The sequence below is a fragment of the Centropristis striata genome, chromosome 4 (assembly GCF_030273125.1).
Source record: "Centropristis striata isolate RG_2023a ecotype Rhode Island chromosome 4, C.striata_1.0, whole genome shotgun sequence".
In the NCBI taxonomy this organism is placed as follows: domain Eukaryota; kingdom Metazoa; phylum Chordata; class Actinopteri; order Perciformes; family Serranidae; genus Centropristis; species Centropristis striata.
The window spans coordinates 5,354,624-5,379,131 of record NC_081520.1 but is presented as its reverse complement, the minus strand read 5'-3'; the positions used below and the strand labels follow the sequence as shown (position 1 = coordinate 5,379,131).

Genomic DNA, 24,508 nt, shown 5'->3' with positions numbered 1-24,508 from the left:
GACCATGGGTCTCAAACTTGCGGCCCGCGGGCCAATTGCGGCCCTCGTGACGATATTTTGTGGCCCCGACCTTGATATGAAAGTTTAATATGAGTTTTATATGAATGGCACTTTACCGTGTTGTGTGTGGAAGGTCCCTTTAATTACTTTGTTTGGTAATTTTGTGTCTTTTTTAAATAATTTTGTGTCTTTTTTTGTAATGTCTTTTTTTTTTTTTAAAGTAATTTTGACTTTTTTGGTAATTTTGTTTTTTTTTTTGGTAATTTTGTGTCTTTTTTGGTAATTTTGTGTCATATTTTGTCATTTTGTGTCTTTTTTTAGTCATTTAAAAGGCACTTTACTAATTCTGCCTTTACTTTACCCTGTACTGAATGACATGTGCATGGAGCTGGATGCTGGGACTTTTTCAAACCCCATGGGTCTCCAACTCGCGGCCCGTGGGCCAATTGCGGCCCTCGTGGCGATATTTTGTGGCCCCCACCTTGATATGAAAGTTTAATGAGTTTTATATGAATGGCGCTTTACCGTGTTGTGTGTGAAAGGTCCCTTTAATTACTTTTTTTTGTAATTTTGTGTCTTTTTAAAATAATTTTGTGTCTTTTTTTGTAATGTTGTCTTTTTTTTTTTTTTTAGTAATTTTGACTTTTTTTTGGTAATTTTGTCTTTTTTTGGTCATTTTGTGTCTTTTTAGTAATTTAAAAGGCACTTCACTAATTCTGCCTTTACTTTGACCCTGTACTGAATGACATGCGCATGGAGCTGGACGCTGTGACTTTTTCAAACCCCATGGGTCTCAAACTCGCAGCCAGTGGTCCAATTGTGGCCCTCGTGACGATATTTTGTGGCCCCCACCTTGATATGAAAGTTTAATGTGAGTTTTATATGAATGGCACTTTACCCTGTTGTGTGTGGAAGGTCCCTTTAATTACTTTTTTTGATAATTTTGTCTTTTTTAAACAATTTTGTCTCTTTTTTTTGGTAATTTTTGTGTCTTTTTAAAATAATTTTGTTTCTTTTTAAAATAATTTTGTGTCTTTTAATAATTTTGTGTGTTTTTTGGTCATTCTGTCTTTTTTTGTAATTTAGTGTCTTTTTTTGTAATTTTGTGCCTTTTTTTGGTCATTTTGTGTCTTTCAAATAATTTCGTGTCTTTTTAAAATAATTTTGTTTCTTTTTAAAATAAATTGTGTCTTTTTAAAAAAAAACATTTTGTGTCTTTTTTGGTCATTCTGTGTCTTTTTTTGGTCATTTTGTCTTTTTTTTGGGTCATTTTGTGTCTTTTTTAAGTAATTTAGGGTTTTTTTCTGTAATTTTGTGTCTTTTTTTTGGTCATTTTGATACTGCATCCAGCGGCCTCCAGGTAATTTGAGTTTGAGACCCCTGCCCTAAAGCCTGTTTTTGTAACAATAACCGAATCTTGATTGGAGATAAAATGGTTAACTGGACACTATGGAAAATGCTGGGATCCTATATGTCTTGGATTTATTCAATAACAATAAAAAAACAGCTTCTGAGTTTCAGTTAAGTATACCCTTTCATGTAACCAATACTGGAAGTATGTCCAAATGCATAGTACTTCACCCTCTTCATTTGAAATATTGCTAACACCATCATGTAGAGGTACTGCTACCAAAATGTATAATTTATTGCAGGAACAATGGGAGATTGACATGGTTATGGACATATATTTGAATAATATTAATGATAATTTAACTAAAAATCATATTTTAACTGTCTGATTTTTTTTTTACCTTATATGGTAAAATTCTTATTGACTGCAGGGTTCTAATTTATTACTATTCCATAGCCTTGATGTTATTATTCTAGAATGGACAGCATTCTGAAGCCTTTAGGAGTCTCACATCTGTTAGCTCACATTTGCAAAGACCTTGGATAAAACAGCCAGATATAGAAGAGCTTTCCAAATATTTTCAGTTATTTAGATAATTATCAAGACCTGCAGAGATGTTTTCTTGCTTTTGCAGACGCCAGAAGGTATGCACTTAATTTTTTGTTGTCTAAACTGTTGTGTAATGAGATGATTAGTACTGAATTTTGACATTATTCATGTTTTTTGATAATTCAATTTAATATTTGTGTGTGAAGCAGCTGATTATGTGTCTGGCATATTTGCTAATGTACGGTTTTGTATATTTTTTAACAGAGAAACTGTCAAAATGACGTGGAAGTTAGAAACAAGCAATGCTCCAGCCCACAAAAGAGGTAAGATAATGGCTTCATGTTAATATTCTTGTTATTAATTTGTATATATTTTATTGTATATGGTATCATGTATGTTATTTTATTTAATTTGCGTGTCTTTTTGGGTGATAATTCTATAAATATTTTCCTAAATGTAAAACTTTTAACCCTCTGGAGTCCATCTATTTTTTGAAAATAAACATGTTTTATTTACAGTAATAACTTTATTTATACATCATATGTAGACAAGCTGAGAAAGCCAGTTAAAGTTCAATCATAGGAGCTTTCACAATGTGACATTTATGTTTCTAGACCATTTTTAAAATGTGAATTTTCTTTCTACAACGAAAACTATTACTCTTTTTGATTTATATGCAAATAGACTGTTTTGCAGTTTTATTAGGGCCTCGGGGCAATCGCACCGAGCACTACTGTTATACTGTGGATTTCTTCTTCTTCCTCTTCCGGACGCAATTTCGTCCCGCTACTAGTCCTACAACTTGAAGAGTTGCAGGACAAATTATATATCAAAACGTGCGGTTTGATCGCGATCGGTGTGCTATTACTTTTCTCTACGGAATACGAATTTTTCGCGATGTAAGTTGCGAAAAACTGCCCAAAATTTTGCATTGAAATTAATGGGACGGCTGAAAAAAAATGAGCGAAAAAGAACAATAATTGGAGATTTTTAAACGTCTACTTCTCCGGCATAATTTCACGTAGATACTCCATTTAAACTTTAAACAGTAGACACAAGTCTTGTGTATCGGTGTATTAATCCACATTTCGATAGGTCATATAGTTTTTTATCAATCCCTGTTCAATGACCATGATCATTTTTGGAGAAATTCTGAGATTATAATGGGTGTGTATTGCACGGAATGTTTGCGTTACAGTGTGTGACATCATCACCAGAATGTAGGGAGAAAAAAAATTGTCAAAAAATAAATTTGAAAACTGCGCTCCAGGCCGCAAATTCCACTCTACAGAAATCATTTATACATAGAAACGTAGGAAAATTAGTCTTCTCACTCACAATCCTCTGGTAAAGCTGTCAGAGTTATAGTTTGGGCGTAGGACGCACAGATGATCCACCAACACCACCAACAGCCTCATTGGCTCCCATATTAAAAACGCAGGAAGATTTCAGAAAATTCATAGGAAGTTGACAAATTTGAACCAAAATCTCCTGGACTTCAGAGGTTTAAATGAATTATTATCGTGATTATTGTCTCTCCTAAACATTTCCACAAGGATGTCCACTTCTGAAAGACGTTGAGAGCATTGTGAACGCAGTACACATCTGACTAATTATCTGGATTTCTTTATTACAGTGTCATTATTGAAAAGGAGCCAAAACTACACACTGTGGTCCCTGACACCAAAAAGTCCTGGTGGCGTAGGTTGTTCTGTCGTAAGAAGGTATGTTTGTCTTGCAACATAATCACTGACCACACTGGTGCAGTCATTTGTGTCACTCAGCTGTATTTAACTGGTTTTATGTTTTTTTTTAATACCAAACAAGCAGCAGACTCCTGTGGAAGATGTGAAACAGGACACAAGGACTACATCTACTGCCACAGAAATAAGGTATGTTATTATTTTACTGTTGTTGTTGCAATTTTAGTTAATTAGGGCCACGGGGCAATTGTGGATTTTTTCTTCTTCCTCTTCCGGACGCAATTTCGCCCCGCTACTAGTCCTACAACTTGAAGAGGTGCAGGACAAATTATATATCAAAACGTGCGGTTTGATCGGATCGGTGTGCTATTACTTTTCTCTACAGAATACGAATTTTTGAAAACTTTGAAAATTTTGCATTGAAGTGAATGGGATGGCCGAAAAAAAATGAGCGAAAAAGAACAATAATTGGAGATTTCAGATCGCTCTAAAGCCTGATTTCCACCGTTACAGCAGCGTCACGTCAGCGACGCGTTCGCCGTTGCAAATAGGTAACACTCTAATCAATGAGAGCATTTCCACCGGGCGCGCTGCGTAACGTTACAGCAACGTCACATCAGCGTCTCTACGCAAGCATTAGGTAGGACTTCTATTTCTCCGCCAAACCGCGTAAATCTCAACAGAGCAGATCGCACCAGACAGGAAGTCCGACTCAGAATCAGCGTAAAACACTTCCGCCCCCTTTCAAAATAAAACACAATACACAGTTCATGCAGCCTAAAACTACTTCACATCAACATTATGTTATGACCGGGGCACCAGATCAGCAATCAATCAATCAATCAATCAATCAATCAATCAATCAATCAAAGGGTCTCAGAAGAGACTGATTGTTGAAGTGGAACATCATACAATCATTTACGACATAACATATTGTTTTTATAAGGATAGATGGTCAGATCAACAGATCTTTCACGTCAGAGAAGCAAAGTAAGCTGTTGGTTGTTGTTGTTGTTGTTTACTTTATACACACAGTTTATCCATAGACTGTATAAATAGAGTTTAGATTTTACCGCGGGATCTCGCGGTCTCCCGTATGGTCAGGATTATCGCGTTATCTCGCGTGTATACGACCGGCTCGTTATAATAGTTAATGAAAACTAACGAAATAACGAAAACTAGAGAGATAACTAGATAACTAACTGAAAACTGTATTTTGTGGTTACAAAACTAACTAAAACTAACTTAAATTATAGTGAAAATGTCCTTCGTTTTCGTCTTTGTCAACTTTTTTCATACGTAAACCTTTTTGGTTGATATGAAATCTATTTCATCTATCTGGTTTTATGACTTAATAAACTTATCGGGGCTGAGATGGATCAGACAAAGGAAATAAAGGAAACATTTATTGTGACCTTATTGAATCTGGCACCCAACAAATACCCCATTACAAAAAAACTAAAACTAAAACTAAAACTGATAAAAACTAAACTAAAACTAACTAAAATTATAGTGGAAATGTCTTTGGTGTTCCTCTTGTTTTTTCATACGTAAACCTGTTTGGTTGATACCCCATTACAAAAAACTAAAACTAATAAAAACTCAACTAAAACTAAGTAATTTCCAAAAAATAAAAACGAATTAAAACTAGCAAACTCACTCTAAAAACTAATTAAAACTAACTGAATTTGAAAACAAAAATTGACAACAAAATCAAAACTAAAACTGATGAAAAATCCAAAACTATTATAATTTCTTTCATGTTCACCTTCATTGTCTTCATAACTGTGAGTGGACCATGCAGTAGAATAACCATCTTTCTTCCCTTTTATCAGCAGTATCAACACCAGCGAGGAGTCTCAGCATGAAGATGGTGTCCAGGAGGTTTCATCCGCCCCTGAAACTTCAGCCTCAGCTGCAACTGAGGACAAAGATCTCTCAGAAGACATGGAGTTGTTGTCTTCTTCTATGTGTTTTTTTTCTTTTATCAGCAGCATCAACGCTGACGAGGAGTCCGAGGAAGGAGCTGGTGTTCAGGAGGCTTCACCCACCCCTGGAGATGAAGAAGCAGCTAGTGCTAACCCCAGCATCCAGTCTGAAGATGGTGAAGCTGTGGAGAAGGCTTCATCCAGCCCTGACATTCTGGTCTCAACTGAGGATAAAGACGTACCAGAAGACATGGAGTTGTTGTCTTCTTCTATGTGTTTTTTTTCTTTTATCAGCAGCATCAACGCTGACGAGGAGTCCGAGGAAGGAGCTGGTGTCCCTGGAGATGAAGAAGCAGCTAGTGCTAACCCCAGCATCCAGTCTGAAGATGGTGAAGCTGTGGAGAAGGCTTCATCCACCGCTGACATTCTGGTCTCAACTGAGGATAAAGACGTACCAGAAGACACAGAGTTGTTGTCTTCTGCCCCAGAAGATAAGTATATGTCCTTGTCTTTTATCAACAGCATCAACAAGGAGTCTGAGGAAGGAGCTGGTGTTCAGGAGGCTCCACCCACCCCTGAAGATGAAGAAGCTACCAGTGTCAACACCACCATTGAGCCTGATCACGGTGAAGCTGTCGAGAAGGCTTCCAGTTGGCTTCGCTGGCTGGTGCCTCGCCGTAAGGTATGTACCACCAAATGTTGCTTATCAAACTGTTATTATGGATCCCGCTGCAATTAACAACAAGACAAACCTGGTCTCCAAGAAATCCGTAGAATAGCCACGGATTTGCTTGACTCAAAATCCGTGGAATAGCCACGGAATCACTCAAATTTCCGTGAAACTGACACGGATTTTGCTACAATGCAAGTTAATGACAGTCATATCCCGTGGCTATTCCATGGATATTTGTTCCTATTGGTTTGTTCTAAGTCACGTGACTTTCAAGGTCCCGGCGGTCAGAACTAAAAACATGGCGGACAGTTCTCTCATTTTTAGTGAAAAAAATCAATATTTTGACTTAGTTTCTGCTTAAAAATGGATTTTGATCACATTTCTAGCGAGAAATATATGTTTTATTTTCTAAATATTCACTCAGTGAATGTACATAATCATTTTGTATGTTGGAATAGCCACGGGATATGACTGTCATTAACTTGCATTGTAGCGAAATCCGTGTCAGTTTCACAGAAATTTGACTGATTCCGTGGCTATTCCACGGATTTTGAGTTAAGCAAATCCGTGGCTATTTCACGGATTCCTGTGAGACCAGGTTGACAAGACACGACCTGTGACTCTAGGATTGGTCAGGGCGCAAATTTACATCCAGCATTATACACAGGGTTGGTACGGGTGCTTGAAATCCTTGAAAATGCTTGAATTTAAATGTTGTATTTTCAAGGTTTAAAAAGTGCTTGCATTTTGGATAAAGTGCTTGTAAATGCTTGAAATTCTTACTGTATTTCTCTTGCAATCTGACTATATCCATCTATAGACTATAGATAATCACATGTTCAATGTAAAAAATAATGAGTAGCCTATCTGAAATGAAGACCGTTCCTCCTAAAAGTGTAACACCATCTCTGTGCAGTTACTGCCTTTTTGCTTTGTAGGGCAGTGCAGTGGGATCCATAGTAATGCGATCATGTAACATATTTATTCTGCATGCTGTGTATTATGTGCTCTTATTTGTTGTGTTAAACTTTTCTTTTTGTTCTGACAACCAACAGAAACAGAAGGTGGAAACAGAACCTCCATCTGAGACAGTAGAGATGGACACAGATTGCATTGAGGCCCAGCCATTTGCCATTCACAGTAAAAAACCCAACCCAATAGGTCAGGGTGGGAGTATAGATGTCGAAACTCTCAACGCCGATATATATAGAAAAGTGTTCAGTCGGCAAAATAATTTGTTGCAGGAAAAAACCTCAGCCAGCACAGACGTCATACCCAGAGAGGAGCTGGTCTGCCTCGGGTAAGAACAGTACAAAGAGACTCACACAAGACTGAATTCTCATATTTTGTTCAGATAAAGTTATTTTAGTTTAACCCATAAGAACCTATGGTGACACCGGTGTATCAAAGACTAAAAAAAATCTTCTAGAATCTCCCATATTCAGCTTTATGCTTCACATTAACTCATTAAATCCTTAAGTGACACATACTCAACACCCTGGTGTGGTGGTCATGTGACTTTGACAGGAAGTGACTTCTCCAAAATGTGTCTGTGACTGGAAACAGAAATGTAAAAAAAGTAGCTAATTTCAAAAAGTTTATTTTTGCCCGTCGCCAAATACTGTTAAATTGAAAGAGCTCCAAACTCCCATCCCATGCCAGATGGATCAGGGACATTATGTTTCACCTTAAATTGGAAAAGATTAAATTCACCCTGAGAGGTAATAAGGACAAGTTTAATAAGGTCTGGATGCCTTTTCTGACTTATTTTGATAACCTGACTGATGTACTGAGGGCACCACAATCCATAGACACTTTTAAAAAAGGACTAAAAACATTCCTTTTTTGCAAAACCTTTGGTTCCTCCCATCTAGATGGTTTTTAGATTATGTATGTATGTTTTCTGTTTTTAGCTGTTTTTTTTTTCTTTTTTTTATCCTTTTTATAATTAGACTGTTATGATTTTAACCTGTAGCACTTTGAGATTTCCTGTAATGTAAAGTGCATTACAAATAAAATGTATTATTATTATTATTATTATTATTATTAACAAACTGGGATTAGTAGAGGATATTGTTACATATGTAGGTGAAAACTGGTAACTTAAACCATTGCTGTCATTTTTTTGTGAGAGAGCTGACTGTCCAAAAGTGGTTCTACGGAGTTGAATTCTGCAGTTTCCCTCCACTGTGTTTCTTGTTACTCTAGAACAGTAGTTCTCAACCTTTTTGAGTCGCGACCCCCAATTTAACATGCATGTTGTCTGCGACCACCGCTCACTGAACATAATCTCACACGCACAGTTCAGATCACCCAAAAAAGAAGCAAAATGACCAAAAAAAGGAAACAAAATGACCAAAAAGACACAAAATTACCAAAAAAAGACACAAAATTACCAAAAAAAGACACAAAATTACCAAAAAAAGACACAAAATTACCCAAAAAAGAAACAAAATCACCAAAAAGACACAAAATGACCAAAAAAGACACAAAATTACCCAAAAAAGAAACAAAATCACCAAGAAACGACACAAAATGACTAAAAACAGACACAAAATGACTTAAAAAACACACAAAATGACCAAAGAAAGGAAACAAAATGACCAAAAAAAGACACAAATTGACCACAAAATGATCTAAAAAATACACAAAAGGACCAAAAAACACACAAATTGACCAAAAAACACACAAAATTACCAAAAAAAAGACATTAAGTGACCAAAAAGACTAAAACACATTAACACTCTAACACAGTGGAGACAGAGCTGACTTCCAAAATGATTTGGCGACCCCCAGAAATCATCTCGCGACCCCAATTGGGGTCCCGACCCCAAGGTTGAGAATAGCTGCTCTAGAAGATGATGGGTTAAGTTAGGGTTAGGTTATGTTGAGCTCCAGTCTGACTTTGATCTTGTGTTAAAGGTTCCCCAACCTGGCGCAGACCTGCTACATGAACTCCACCCTGCAAGGCCTCCTGACGCTGAGACCTTTTGTTCATGACATCAACAAGCAGAAGAAGGTGTGGATGTCTCACCCCGGATCTAAAGTCCTCAGGTACAGCACCTCCTCACACACTCACTCTTTAGTTTGGTTTCTAGCTTTGCAGGTCATCATTCAACATGATCTCACAGAAATCCGTGAAATAGCCACGGATTTCGCTTAACTCAAAATCCGTGGAATAGCCACGGATTTGCTCAAATTTCCGTGAAACTGACACGGATTTCGCTACAATGCAAGTTAATGACAGTCATATCCCGTGGCTATTCCAACATACAAAGTGATTATGTACATTCACTGAGTGAATATTTAGAAAATAAAACATATATTTCTCGCTACAAATGTGATCAAAATCCATTTTTATGCAGAAACTAAGTCAAAATATCGATTTTTCACTAAAAATTAGAGAACTGTCCGCCATGTTTTTTGTTCTGACTGCTGGGACCTTAAAAGTCACGTGACTTGGAACAAACCAATAGCCACGGGATATGGCTGTCATTAACTTGCATTGTAGCGAAATCCGTGTCAGTTTCACGGAAATTTGAGCGATTCCGTGGCTATTCCACGGATTTTGAGTTAAGCGAAATCCGTGGCTATTTCACGGATTTCTGTGAGACCAGGTTGCATCATTATGTGACAATAACTAATGAAGTATATCTTTTGTTTTTGTTTTTTCAGACGGTTTGTAGATGTGGGACACAGCCACTTTAACAGCAACAAGAGAGAGGCAAGAAGTGTCCTGGCTGCTTTTAAAGACGCTGTCGCTGAGTTTAACTCAGAGTTTAAGGACCATCAGCAGAAAGTAAGTACCCTTTTTTTTTACACAGGGTTCATACATGAAATCCTTAAAAATACTTAAATTTTAATTTAATGTTGTATTTTCAAGGTTTGAAAAGTGCTTGGATTTTGGATAAAGTGCTTGAAAATGCTTATTCTTACTGTATTTCTCTTGCAATCTGTAGATTTGGCACTTTCATCTAGTAAATTTGCGCGGTTTGTATTTTTATTTTTATTCATACTTGGCCTTAATATGCCGTCATAGTCAAGTTCTCCTCGTACAAATCCATATGGTTCTACGACCAAACACAGAGACATGGGGACCTCATTTAGATATCCATTGAAGTTACCAAATATAGTTCTTCGCCCGATAAAGGGTTAAATATCAGTTTCTCATGTAGTGCATTACTTTGTGATTGTTTGTTATTATGTGTCCTCAGTTTTGTCTGTAAATTGAATCATTTGTTCCAAGTAATATTCACTAAACGAGTTAATTGGCTTAATTAGTTGATATTTCAAAGTAAAATGTAATTGAGGGACATCAGTGAATCTGCAATTTACTTGTGTATTCTCATAAAAATATAAGTTGTTCTATTAAATAAATATTACTTAGAAACAGCCTGAGTAAAAATTTAAGAGATTTAAAGTAGCAAATCTGCTCAAAAAAAGTTGCAGATTTATGAGACAAAAGTGGGGAAAAAAACAACTTTTTTCTCGCAGATTCAACACTTTAAATCTCATGAATGTGAACATTTTTTCTCATAGATTTGACACCTTAATCTTGTAAACTTTTTTTCTCAAAATATGACCCCCCTCCCCCGGGTCTGTATGGTTTTTTTTTACACATTCTGGCTGTATGTAATAAAAAAGTAAAAGCACTGAATTCATATTTCTTTGTAGAATTTGTATAGATGAAGAACATGTTCAATGAAAAAAATACTTAATTGAATATTGAGATTAGCAAACTGTACTTTTGGTTGTTAAAAGTGTAATACCATCGCTGTCGGTATGGTTGAGGGAAATTACCCCTTTTAGCATGTAAATACTCATCTAAAACATGCAACTTACAACATACCCACATACATGCCTACTTTACTTATTTCAAGGGTGCTGAATCAAAAAAAATGGTTCCCATGCGAATTTAGAGTTTTTGACTCTCATTTGCATATCAAAATGGCCGCCAAATTGCCCATCTTGCTCAGTCGTTGGACCATTTCCCCGAAGTTTTTTTGTAAGTAGGCAATCAAAGATGAGGAAATTAAGTTTCTGGATCTATAGTCTAGGGTCAGAGCAAGGATATAGTGGAGGCTCAGTGTCTTTTTTATGTATATTTATATATATGCAAAATACCAACTTTTAAGGTGAAATTAAGCATTATTTGTGTCATTTTCTAAGGCCGACATAAATATTCAATCAATCACTTTTAAATGTTCCAGTTGGTATTTTGCATATATATATATATATAAATACATAAAAAAGACACTGAGCCTCCACTATATTCTTGCTCTGACCCTAGACTATAGATCCAGAAACTTAATTTCCTCATCTTGATTGCCTACTTACAAAAAAAATAAGGGGAAATGGTCCAACGACTGTGCAAGATGGGCAATTTGGTGGCATTTGATACAAATTAGAAGGTCAAAAACTCAAAATTTCAGAATAGAAGTACTTTTGGTTGTTAAAAGTGTACTACCATCGCTGTCGGTATGGTTGAGGGAAATTACCCCTTTTAGCATGTAAATACTCATCTAAAACATGCAACTTACAACCGTTGTAAAGTCCTGGAAAAGCTTGAAAATGGACCTTGAAAGTCCTAGCAAAGTGCTTGAATTTGACCACTGAAAAGGTGTATGAACCTTGTTTACAGCACAGCACCACAGTTATCTTTATTGAACAACTTCTACACTTTTAAAATGTCCATCTTCCATCTTTAATAGTTTGTCTTTGTTTCTGTGCAGGATGCCCATGAGTTCCTCAGCTCCTTGTTGAATCAGATGAAGTCTCTGAACTTTGACCTGCAGGAATCAGCAATGAACATGGGCTTCAAATACACCTGCCCTGTTGATGCTCACATCAGCTTCCAGATGTTGAGCACCAGGACCTGCAAAGGGTATGAATACACAGCCACACTTATATTCACAGTGCATTTTTTCTTCTTCAAGGAAAGGTTTTCGAAAATGTTCGAAAGTGTATAATCTGTGCCATATTTTCATTTAAATTGTCTCTTTATTCTATAGATGCGGTAAACAATCGATGAGGGAGGAGGATTATATCAACCTGTCCCTAGACCTGGTGCATGGCGGCTCAGTAAACCAGTGTCTAAAGGACTACCTTAAAGTAAGCAAGACACCCATTCAGTGATCCATCCATCATCTGCTCATTTACTCAGATTTAAAGTGACCGATCACTTAAATGTGATCTTGTGATCGTGTTTGATCCTGTCATCCAACTCTGGTTTTTATTCTAGTGGGACTCGATTTTATTCGTGTCTTGTGTGTTTAGCGTGACAATTTTGGTCATTTTGTGTCTTTTATTGTGTCTTTTTTTTAGTTATTTTGTGTATTTTTTTGGTCATTTTGTGTCTTTTTATAGTCATTTTGTGTCTTTTTTTAATCAATTTGTGTCTTTTTTTAGTAATGCTGTGTCTTCTGTGGGTTTTTTTTGGTCATTTTGTGTCTTTTTTTAGTCATTTTGTGTCTTTTTTTAGTCATTTTGTATCTTTTTTTAGTAATGCTGTGTCTTCTGTGGGGTTTTTTGGTCATTTTGTGTCTTTTTTTAGTAATGTTGTGTCCTATGTGGGGTTTTTGGGTCATTTTGTGTCTTTTTTTAGTCATTTTGTGTCTTTTTTTAGTAATGCTGTGTCTTCTGTGGGTTTTTTTGGTCATTTTGTGTCTTTTTTTAGTCATTTTGTGTCTTTTTTCAGTCATTTTGTGTCTTTTTTTAGTAATTCTGTGTCTTCTGTGGGGTTTTTTTGGTCATTTTGTGTCTTTTTTTAGTCATTTTATGTATTTTTTTAGTAATGTTGTGTCCTATGTGGAGTTTTTGGGTCATTTTGTGTCTTTTTTTAGTCATTTTGTATCTTTTTTTAGTAATGCTGTGTCTTCTGTGGGGTTTTTTTGGTCATTTTGTGTCTTTTTTTAGTCATTTTGTGTCTTTTTTTAGTAATGTTGTGTCCTATGTGGGGTTTTTGGGTGATTTTGTGTCTTTTTTTAGTCATTTTGTGTCTTTTTTTAGTAATGCTGTGTCTTCTGTGGGGTTTTTTGGACATTTTGTGTCTTTTTTTAGTCATTTTGTGTCTTTTTTTAGTAATTCTGTGTCTTCTGTGGGGTTTTTTTTGGTAATTTTGTGTCTTTTTTTAGTCATTTTGTGTCTTTTTTTAGTAATGTTGTGTCCTATGTGGGGTTTTTGGGTCATTTTGTGTCTTTTTTTAGTCATTTTGTGTCTTTTTTTTGTAATTTGTGTCTTTTTTTAGTAATGTTGTGTCTTCTGTGGGTTTTTTTGGTCATTTTGTGTCTTTTTTTAGTAATGTTGTGTCTTCTGTGGGTTTTTTTAGTCATTTTGTGTCTTTTTTTAGCAATGCTGTGTCTTCTGTGGGGTTTTTTGGTCATTTTGTGTCTTTTTATTTAGTCATTTTGTGTCTTTTTTTAGTAATGCTGTGTCTTCTGTGGGGTTTTTTTTGGTCATTTTGTGTCTTTTTTTAGTAATGTTGTGTCTTTGTGTCTTTTTTTTAGTCATTTTGTGTCTTTTTTTGGTCATTTTGTGTCACATAAAATGTGATATTGAATTTTTTTTTTTCCTTTCAAAACACTATCATGCTCAATAAAGAATTCTAAATGTTGCAAATGTGAACAAAGGTTGCAAATATAACATTTTAAATTTGTTATGTCCCCCTGCAGTTGAACCAGTTGGAGTATCGGTGTGAGTGTGGTTCAGAGAGGTCAACCCAGCGGCCGTCCTTCTTGACCCTGCCAAAGTGAGTAATACCGTCCACCATAGACATCTTATATATTATTATATATAATTTTAAAACATCTTCAAATGAATACACAACAGGCAAAGCAGTTTCACTGTCTTTTGTCTTCATCTATCAGTGTGTGATCTGACCCCTTTTCCTCCATCTCCTCCTCTCCCTTTGTCAACAGTGTACTGATCCTGCAGCTGAAGAGATTCAGCTTCACCAAAACCTACGACCTGGTGAAGGTGCAGAGCCCGGTTGTTTTATCAAGAGAGCTGGTGGTGAATCCAGAATCTAGCGTTGCCGAACAGGTAAGACTACTGAGAAGTGTTTTTTTTTTAGAAAAAACAGGGAGAAATCATCCTTTAAAATGTCCAGTCCCTGTAGTCAAAGTGTCTGCATGTGTAGCTAATTGTTGGTATCTGTTTGTTTTTTCTCTAGACAACAACTCGCTACTCTCTGGTGAGCATCGTCAGCCATTTAGGATCCACAGCTAACTCTGGTAAGTGTTTGGTTGCAAACACACATTAGTCTAGATGGAATTGTCCAAAAAGTGAAAGTGAGGAGCATTTATGGGTACAAGTCAGGAACCGGCCTACTTTACTTATTTCAAGGGTGCTGAATCCAAAAAAATGGTTCCCATGCGAAATTTAGAGTTTTTGACTCTCATTTGCATATCGAAATGGCCGCCAAATTGCCCATCTTGCTCAGTCGCTGGACCATTTCCCCCAAGTTTTTTTGTAAGTAGGCAATCAAAGATGAGGAAATTAAGTTTCTGGATCTATAGTCTAGGGTCAGAGCAAGGATATAGTGGAGGCTCAGTGTCTTTTTTATGTATATTTATATATATGCAAAATACCAACTTTTAAGGTGAAACTAAGCATTATTTGTGTCATTTTCTAAGGCCGACATAAATATTCAATCAATCACTTTTAAATGTTCCAGTTGGTATTTTGCATATATATATATATATATATATATATATATATATATGTAAATACATAAAAAAGACACTGAGCCTCCACTATATTCTTGCTCTGACCCTAGACTATAGATCCAGAAACTTAATTTCCTCATCTTTGATTGCCTACTTACAAAAAAACTGAGGGGAAATGGTCCAACGACTGTGCAAGATGGGCAATTTGGTGGCCATTTGATAGAAATTAGAAGGTCAAAAACTCAAAATTTCCAATTTTTTGGGACTCAGCACCCTTGAGATATGTAAGATAGGCCAGTTCCTGACTTGTATCCATAAATGCTCCTCACTTCTTATAGGAGGCCTTTTTTCTGAAATCCGTCTAGACCAGTAGTTCTCAACCTTTTTGAGTCGCGACCCCCAATTTAACATGCATGTTGTCTGTGACCCCCGCTCACTGAACACAATCTCACACACATTGTTCAGATCATACAAAAAAGAAACAAAATGACCAAAAAAGACAAAAATTGACCACAAAATGATAAAAAAAGACACAAAATGACCAAAAAAAGAAACAAAATGACCAAAAAAGAAACAAAATGACCAAAATAGACACAAATTGACTACAAAATGATCAAAAAAGACACAAAATGACCTAAAAAGACACAAAATGACCAAAAAAGAAACAAAATGACCAAAATAGACACAAATTGACTACAAAATGATCAAAAAAGACACAGAATGACCAAAATAGACACAAATTGACTACAAAATGATCAAAAAAGACACAAAATGACAAAAAAAAGACACAAAATGATCAAAAAAAGACACAAAATGACCAAAAAAAGACATTAAGTTACCAAAAAGAATAAAACACATTAACACACACTGACTTCCAAAATGATTTGGCGATCCCCAGAAATCATCTCGCGACCCCAATTGGGGTCCCGACCCCAAGGTTGAGAACAGCTGCTCTAGACTACATGTTGAAAATTAGTCAAATTTTATCATTTACAAATCGACTTCCCCTTCAGCTGTATAAAAACGTGTCCCCTCCTCTTCTCTCAGGACATTATATTTGTGACGGAGCCTACAGACCGGGAGATAATAAAGACCGATGGCTAACTTACAACGACAAACACGTCAGTGAGACGACCGGCGCGTCTGTCTGCCACAATCGCCGACAAACAGCCTACCTGCTGTTCTACGTGAAGCAGGTAAGGCAACAGCTCTTCTCTGACTGAAATATGTGCCTTTTTGAAGAAGCGGATAGACACACACACTAGGGTTGTCAAAAGTAATCGGCACTCAAAAAAGTATCGATACTAAAACGTTGTATCCGGATACGATACTCATTTTCAAAAGTATCGATACCACCCAAACTTTCGTTTCAAACTGACCTATTACTGATGTTATCGTAGCATTAATGTTAGCCGTGTTGTTATTAGCCATTAGCCGCAGCTAGCAGTTAAAGGCTGACGTTACGTTAATGATTATAAACAACGTAAATAAATAAATAAATAAATGAGTAAATCAGGCACGTAGTATGCCCATATTACGTTAATTGACACAGTGTCAGTATACATAAGCATTAAGAGTTAATAAGTTTATATTAATGTTGGTGACTGAAAAGTGTTATTTTCTGACTGAAGCAGAGAAAAGTCGACTTATCAAGCTTTCCTAATATTGTGTACAGCATACAACCTCAAAATATTGTTCTAATTGTTATTGTTTATTGTATTTATTTATTTATTGCACTACCTCAGACCTGAAGCTTGTTATCATAGTTGCAGTTTCTTTTTGCACAACTGTTTTTTATTATAAATATTTAACCTGTGGTTCTGTTCATTTTTACATGTTGCATTTTTCTTGTTAATAATTTTGGGGTCTTTGTTTTTATCCTGGTGGTATCGGAAATGTAATCGAGTATCGAATATTTTCCTGAGTATCGGTATCAAGTTGAAAATTTTAGTATCGTGACAACCCTAACACACACACACACACACACACACACACACACACACACATTCACGACCACAGAGGAGATAAATGAGCAACATGGTATTAATGAAATGTGTGTTTTTTTGTCTTCTCAGCAGTAGAAAAGAATCATCGTTGGAGGACCAAAATTCAAACAGTGTTTTGTATATTTTATTTGTATATTTTTTTTCTATTTTATATATTTATTTGTTTATTGGTATATAGTTTTATGTATATATATATATATATATATACATATATATATATATTTATATATATATATATTTATTTATTTTTATATGTGTATATTTATGTGTTTGTTCTTCTCTGTCTCTCTCTTGAGGTAAGTATTGTTTTTTAAGCTATTGTTGTTTTGTCATGTAATTTAATGCTTTTATTTTATTGTTCTCTCTCTCTCCCCCCATCTCCCCTCTCACATTCTCTCTACGTATTTTTCTGTATTGATCTGTTGCTCTCCCTGAGGTTTCTCCTGGTTTTTACCACCCGTTAAAGGGTTTTTTGAGGAGTTTTTCCTGGTCCACTGTGACGGTCAAAGGACAGAAGGTGTCTGTCTGCACAGTCTGGAAAAAAACATTTCTTTCTTTCTTTCTTTCTTTCTGTCTTTCTGTCTGTCTGTCTGTCTGTCTGTCTGTCTTTCTCTCTATGTCCTATTCTTTAAAAACGACATCCATTGCACATCTGTCCGTTCTGAGGGTTAAAGGACAGAGGGTGTCTGTAAAATACATGTGTTTCCATCAAGCAATTTTCATGCAAATCCTCTAAATTTGCATTGAAAACCGTTTATGGAAACACCACTGTTCTTTTCTTTGTTTGTTTGTTTGTTTCTTTCTTTCTTCTGTTTCTTTCTTTCTTTCCTTTCTTCCTTTCTTTCTTTCTGGTAGAGGGATCCCTCTTCTAGTGCTCTCCCTGAGGTTTCTCCTCATTTTTATCACCCGTTAAAGGGTTTTTTGAGGAGTTTTTCCTGGTCCACTGTGACGGTCAAAGGACAGAAGGTGTTGTACTCTGCACAGTCTGGAAAAAAAGTTTCTTTCTTTCTTTCTTTCTTTCAAAAACGACATCCATTGCACATCTGTCCGTCCTGTGATGGATCCCTCTTCTGTTGCTCTCCCTGAGGTTTCTCCTGGTTTTTACCACCCGTTAAAGGGTTTTTTGAGGAGTTTTTCCTGGTCCACTGTGACGGTCAAAGGACAGAAGGTGTTGTACTCTGCACAGCCTGGAAAAAAACATTTCTTTCTTTCTTTCTTTCTTTCTTTCTTTCTTTCTTTCTTTCTTTCTGTCTGTCTGTCTGTCTTTCTCTCTATCTCCTATTCTTTAAAAACAACATCCATTGCACATCTGTCCGTTCTGAGGGTTAAAGGACAGAGGGTGTCTGTAAAATACATGTGTTTTCATCAAGCAATTTTCATGCAAATCCTCTAAATTTGCATTGAAAACCGTTTATGGAAACACCACTGTTCTTTACTTTGTTTCTTTGTTTCTTCTGTTTCTTTCTTTCTTTCTTTCTTTCTTTCTTTCCTTTCTTCCTTTCTTTCTTTCTGGTAGAGGGATCCCTCTTCTAGTGCTCTCCCTGAGGTTTCTCCTCGTTTTTATCACCCGTTAAAGGGTTTTTTGAGGAGTTTTTCCTGGTCCACTGTGACGGTCAAAGGACAGAAGGTGTTGTACTCTGCACAGTCTGGAAAAAAAGTTTCTTTCTTTCTTTCTTTCTTTCAAAAACGACATCCATTGCACATCTGTCCGTCCTGTGAGGGATCCCTCTTCTGTTGCTCTCCCTGAGGTTTCTCCTCTTTTTTTATCACCCGTTAAAGGGTTTTTTGAGGAGTTTTTCCTGGTCCACTGTGACGGTTAAAGGACAGAAGGTGTCTGTAAAATACATGTGTTTCCATCAAGCCAATTTCATGCAAATCCTCTAAATTTGCATTGAAAACTGCTCATGGGAACACCACTGTTCTTTCTTTCTTTCTTTCTTTCTTTCTTTCTTTCTTTCTTTCTTTCTTTCTTTCTCTCAAACAACATCCAAAAAAATTTGTGAAAAATAAAACTATGGATAAAAAAAACTATGGATTTTAATAATTTAATTAATAGAAGTTAGCTCATTTCAAATATTTAGCTAAAAGTAATGGATAAACAGTTGAACTGATTAGCTAAAAGTAACTGATAAACAGTTGAAATGGTTAGCTAAAACTATCAGATAAACAGTTGAAATGGTTAGCTAAAACTATCAGATAAACAGTTGAAATGGTTAGCTAAAACTATCACTTAAACAATTGAAATGGTTAGCTAAAACTATCAGATAAACAGTTGAAATGGTTACCTAAAACTATCAGCTAAACAATTGAAATGGTTAGCTAAAACTATCAGATAAACAGTTGAAATGGTTAGCTAAAACTATCAGATAAACAGTTGAAATGGTTAGCTAAAACTATCAGATAAACAGTTGAAATGGTTAGCTAAAACTACAATTGAAAATGTTATCTAAAAGTAACGGAAAAACAGCTGAACTGATTCGCTTAAAGTAACGGATAAACAGTTAAAATGATTAGCTAAAAGTAACAGATAAACGGTTAAAACTGTAGCTTAATGGTTTAAATCTGAAATAGGCCTACGCTTCCTGCTACTTATGTCGTTTGTGAGTAAAATAGGTTGTTTTAGCAATGTTTGAAAGAAACTGATAACTTTAGTTACTACTCGCTTTGCGGATTCAAATAACAATAAATATAACTAACTAACAAATGATCATGCATCAATATGTTGAGTAAATATAGCATGAGACTTTATTGAAGGAAACTCACATGCTAGCAGTAGGCCTATATTAAATTTATTCACATTAGCACCTCATTTATGACCTGTAGTAAGTCTTTTAATACGATAAGTGCAATACCAGTGAGGTATTAAATTGTCCTTGGCCTGGGGAAGCTACTAGCACTGTAAAACGATTAAAGATGTCACTTCGAAGCAGCTGCGTCAGCTATGTTGCATGTTGCAGCATGTTCTAATTTATTAACTTTAACCCATTTAATCACACCATATTTCTTAGTTATAAGGCTCTGAAAATGTAATTAATAATGTATCAATGTATTTCAAGCAAATATTGAAACAATAAAGGGTCTCAATGAAATATGTGCAGAGTATATATATATATATACATATATTTATATGGCACCCTCATTTGAAGTGGTCCTCAGTACAACTACATGCATTTGAGCATGAAATCTTAAAAGTGCAGTGTAAAAATGCACAAAATTACTTCTTGCAATTAATGTTGGTCTGCTGTTATTGTACTGGGGGGAAAAAAAGAAATCACAGTAAGTGGTTATTTTTTATTTACTTCAAACCTTTTGTATTCCTATTTATACTGTTATACATGCATTTGAGCATGAAATATGTTAGGGTGACCAAGCGTCCTCTTTTGCCCGGACATGTCCACTTTTTACGTCCTGTCCGGGGCGTCCGTCCGGGTTTTATAAATTCACGAAAATGTTCGGTGTTCACTGTTTTTCATAGGACCAGTACACGTGCACGTAAATTGACCGGCGCTTTGCACACAATTTTGCGAGACGTAATTACCAAGAGGCTGCCTTGTGGGCGGGTCAGTGCCGCGCACACAGAGAGAGAGAGACAGAGAGCAGAGCAGACAGAGGGCAGATCGAACAGCGGAGCAGCATTGCACGGGAAATGCCGAAGCGTAAGTGCAGCTTCACAGATGAACTGCAAAAAAAATTTCCGACGTACCGTCCCGGTCGGGACAGGTGGGAGGCGGAGTGCACCGTGTGCAATGCTGGCACATATGTCTCAGTGTCTAATAAAGATGCTGGAGATCTCAAAGCTCAAAGCTCAAAGACAACTAAAGATGAAAAGTATAGATCCTTTTTGTTTGTTAAGTTAGTATCTTTGTGAGACTCTTCTATTATTTATCTTATTGCAGTTATTAAGAGATATATTGTTGAAGCTAGATTTTCTAACAGAAGAGTTCATATTTAGAACATTATTTCATATTATTTATTAATTTATTTGAAAAGAGTCTACAAGAGCTATTATTTTGTTACAAGTTTTTACAGATTTCATTTTATTTTATTACAGAAGTTCATTTTGCACCATTGAAGCATAATAAAGCATGTTCATCAACCTCCGAGAAGCCTGTCTGAATTTGTGTCTCGAGGCCGTGCCGATTGTCCTCTTTTTTGGAAATCAAAATATGGTCACCCTAGTTCAACTTATATTTCCGTAGTGTTCACCACAGTCACTCCAACTGCTTTTTCTCTGTAAATCTGGACACAACATCAACAGATCCACTGACTCACCGCTGTGGAAAATAGGATGGTGAAGACCCCACAACCATCCATTGTTCTGTGAGCTTTCTTCACAGATTCTCACAGGCTACAAGGAACTGTTTTAAGAAAATCTTTATCGCCGCTAAAAAAGAAAGCTCAGCTCAATACCAAGGAGACTTCTCATTATAAACAGTAGATACTGCGCCTCACTCCTCCAGCACTTCTATATGACTTTTGGGCCCTGATTTAAAAGGCACTTTACTTATTCTGCCTTTACTTTGACCCTGTACTGAATGACATGCGCATGGAGCTGGACGCTGGGACTTTTTCAAACCTCATGGGTCTCAAACTTGCGGCCCGCGGGCCAATTGCAGCCCTCGTGGAGATATTTTGTGGCCCCCACCTTGATGTGAAAGTTTAATGTGAGTTTTATATGAATGGCACTTTACCGTGTTGTGTGTGGAAGGTCCCTTTAATTACTTTTTTTTGGTAATTTTCTGTCTTTTTTTGGTAATTTTGTCTTGTTTAAACAATTTTGTGTTTTTTTTAAAAAAAATGGTGTCTTTTTTGTAGTAATTTTGTCTCTTTTTTTGGTCATTTTTGTGTCTTTCTAAAATAATTTTGTTTATTTTTTAAACAATTTTGTGTCTTTTTTAAATAATTTTGTGTCTTTTTTGTAATTTTTTGTCTTTTTAAAATAATTTTGTTTCTTTTTAAAATAATTTGTCTCTTTTTTTTAATCATTTTGTGTCTTTTTGGTCATTTTGTCTTTTTTTTTTGGTCATTTTGATACTGCATCCAGCGGCCCCCAGGTAATTTGAGTTTGAGACACCTGCTATAGACAGTTACCATTATCACTATACCTATAGACAGTTACCATTGTCACTATACCTATAGACAGTTACCATTGTCACTATACCTATAGACAGTTACCATTATCACTATACCTATAGACAGTTACCATTATCACTATACCTATAGACAGTTACCATTATCACTATACCTATAGACAGTTACCATTGTCACTATACCTATAGACAGTTACCATTATCACTATACCTATAGACAGTTACCATTATCACTATACCTATAGACGGTTACCATTGTCACTATACCTATAGACAGTTACCATTATCACTATGCCTATAGACAGTTACCATTATCACTATACCTATAGACAGTTACCATTATCACTATACCTATAGACAGTTACCATTATCACTATACCTATAGACAGTTACCATTGTCACTATACCGATAGACAGTTACCATTGTCACTATACCTATAGACAGTTACCACTGTCACTATACCTATAGACAGTTACCACTGTCACTATACCTATAGACGGTTACCATTATCACTATACCTATAGACGGTTACCATTATCACTATACCTATAGACGGTTACCATTATCACTATACTTATAGACAGTTACCATTATCACTATACCTATAGACAGTTACCATTATCACTATACCTATAGACAGTTACCATTGTCACTATACCTATAGACAGTTACCATTATCACTATACCTATAGACAGTTACCATTATCACTATACCTATAGACAGTTATCATTATCACTATACATATAGACAGTTACCATTATCACTATACCTATAGACAGTTACCATTATCACTATACCTATAGACAGTTACCATTATCACTATACCTATAGACAGTTAGTCAATGGGGAAAAAGTCAAGCGGAGCTGGTTGACTTATTCAAGAAGTAAAGATGTTATATGATATATATGGATATATAGATATTTCTAGGTGATTTTATTTGTTGTTGCACTTTATTGTTGTTCTTGCACTACAATTTATTTTTGCACATTGCTGTTGCAGTTTTTTGAAGCCAAAAGTAATAAACCAGATGCCACTTTTACTTAAATATATATATTATAGTTTTTTTTATTTAATGTTTTACCATTTGGAACAATGTGTAAATCAACCCTATAGCTCACTCTTCTAGTTCAATGTGCTACATTTTGAGATTAAAAACCATACACCCTGGACATCATTCATTCATTGGTATTATTTGTATTATTATTGCAACTGGTATTATTTATGTTATTTACTTGGCCACATAAGACATATCAGGCTGACAAAATGATAATGTAAACAACACTGCCAGAGCCGCAATGAGGTTATAGTAGGTCTGTGAATGATCAACAATCAATATTATTGGCAGAAATAGAGGGCCCCAAAATTGAATTCTGCTCAGGGCCCCATAGAGGCTTTGGCCGGCTCTGGTTCAACACCAGAGCTCAGACGTTGTGTTAGGCAGCACCTCACACAATAGATCTACAGCAGAGACCTTTTGTCGGCTGTAATTCAACCTCTGTGTAACCTTAGCCAGAGTCAGGCCATCATTTCAAACTGCCCTTATCAGCTTATCTCACTTGTTACGAGACCTGCTCTATCCCTGCTGACACGCCGGGCCTTATCTCTCAGCTGCTTTCACTCGGCTGCAGTATCGCAGTCAGCTGGTCTCAGTTTTCAAGATGACATTTTCACACTGTTGCGTCACCGGTGCACCTATCATTCCTTTCCATGTAATCCTTCCAAAGCATATTTGCACAGGGTATTGTGAACAGGTAAGCGGCCAGACGGGCACGGTACAGTTCAGATTCTACGCAGGGAAAATGCTCACAGAGCTTACTGATACCGCATTCCTACTAGCAGATTTTCCATTTGGAGTATGCTGTTAATCTGATATCAGGATAGAGTCAGTTTTTCTGAGCTGAAAACACCTTTTTTTTTTTTTTTTTTAATGTAGCCATGTTTGCAATAGTGGTATCCAACAATTTCCAAAGTCTAAGATGAGTATAATGTGAGATGATGCACATGATACAACGAGTTTAGTTTAGTTTATTATTAAGATCCCCATTAGCTGCAGCAAAGCCACAGCTATTCTTCCTGGGGTCCAACAGTATCAAATATACACTGTAAAAAATAATCTGTTTAATGTACGGTAAAATACCAGCAGCTGTGGTTGCCAGAACTTCACCGTAAAAAAATACAGTGAGTGGATTTTCGACTGTAAATTTAAATATAAATATCAGCAAAAACTCATTTAGACTGAATAGTCCCATTATTTTTAGAGTAATTGTAATTTCTCCATTCACTTTACATGAAAACTTTATATTTTACAGCCAAACTGTGTTTCCTACAGTTTATGAGAGTAAAAGTAAAAGTTTTGTGCTATTCTTTGATCTACGGTAATTAAAAGTGTCTACTACGGTGATACACAATTTTTTATTTTACACCCAATTTCTGATGTAATTTGACAGTTTTTTACTGTGATTTCTACAAACATTTTTTACAGTGTACAGTTGAAAACACAAAACATAATACAAATAAAAAACAAAACAAAAATTATCCA

The 24,508-nt window shown here is 35.9% G+C and overlaps 1 protein-coding gene and 1 long non-coding RNA gene across 2 annotated transcripts; both read left to right on the top strand.

The window, feature by feature from the left end:
- Positions 1–5,410: 5,410 nt before the first annotated feature.
- LOC131969873 (ubiquitin carboxyl-terminal hydrolase 29-like) lies at positions 5,411–13,955 on the top strand. Its single transcript, XM_059331098.1, has 7 exons — positions 5,411–6,213; positions 7,260–7,504; positions 9,127–9,258; positions 9,880–10,003; positions 11,937–12,088; positions 12,216–12,315; positions 13,875–13,955. The coding sequence occupies exons 1-7, from the start codon at positions 5,551–5,553 to the stop codon at positions 13,953–13,955; spliced, it is 1,497 nt and encodes a 498-aa protein (XP_059187081.1). The 5' UTR covers positions 5,411–5,550.
- Positions 13,956–14,122: 167 nt separating this feature from the next.
- On the top strand, positions 14,123–17,071 carry LOC131970314 (uncharacterized). The gene is made up of 4 exons (XR_009394175.1): positions 14,123–14,244; positions 14,375–14,435; positions 15,918–16,066; positions 16,946–17,071. It is a non-coding gene; the product is annotated as an uncharacterized LOC131970314 (long non-coding RNA).
- The last annotated feature ends 7,437 nt before the right edge of the window (positions 17,072–24,508 follow it).

Coding starts and splice junctions, on each gene's coding strand:
- LOC131969873 (XM_059331098.1), top strand. CDS start 5,551: ATGGAGTTGTTGTCTTCTTCTATGTGTTTTTTTTCTTTTATCAGCAGC. Junction 7,505..9,126: donor GAGGAGCTGGTCTGCCTCGG/GTAAGAACAGTA, acceptor CTTGTGTTAAAG/GTTCCCCAACCTGGCGCAGA. Junction 9,259..9,879: donor CCCGGATCTAAAGTCCTCAG/GTACAGCACCTC, acceptor TTGTTTTTTCAG/ACGGTTTGTAGATGTGGGAC.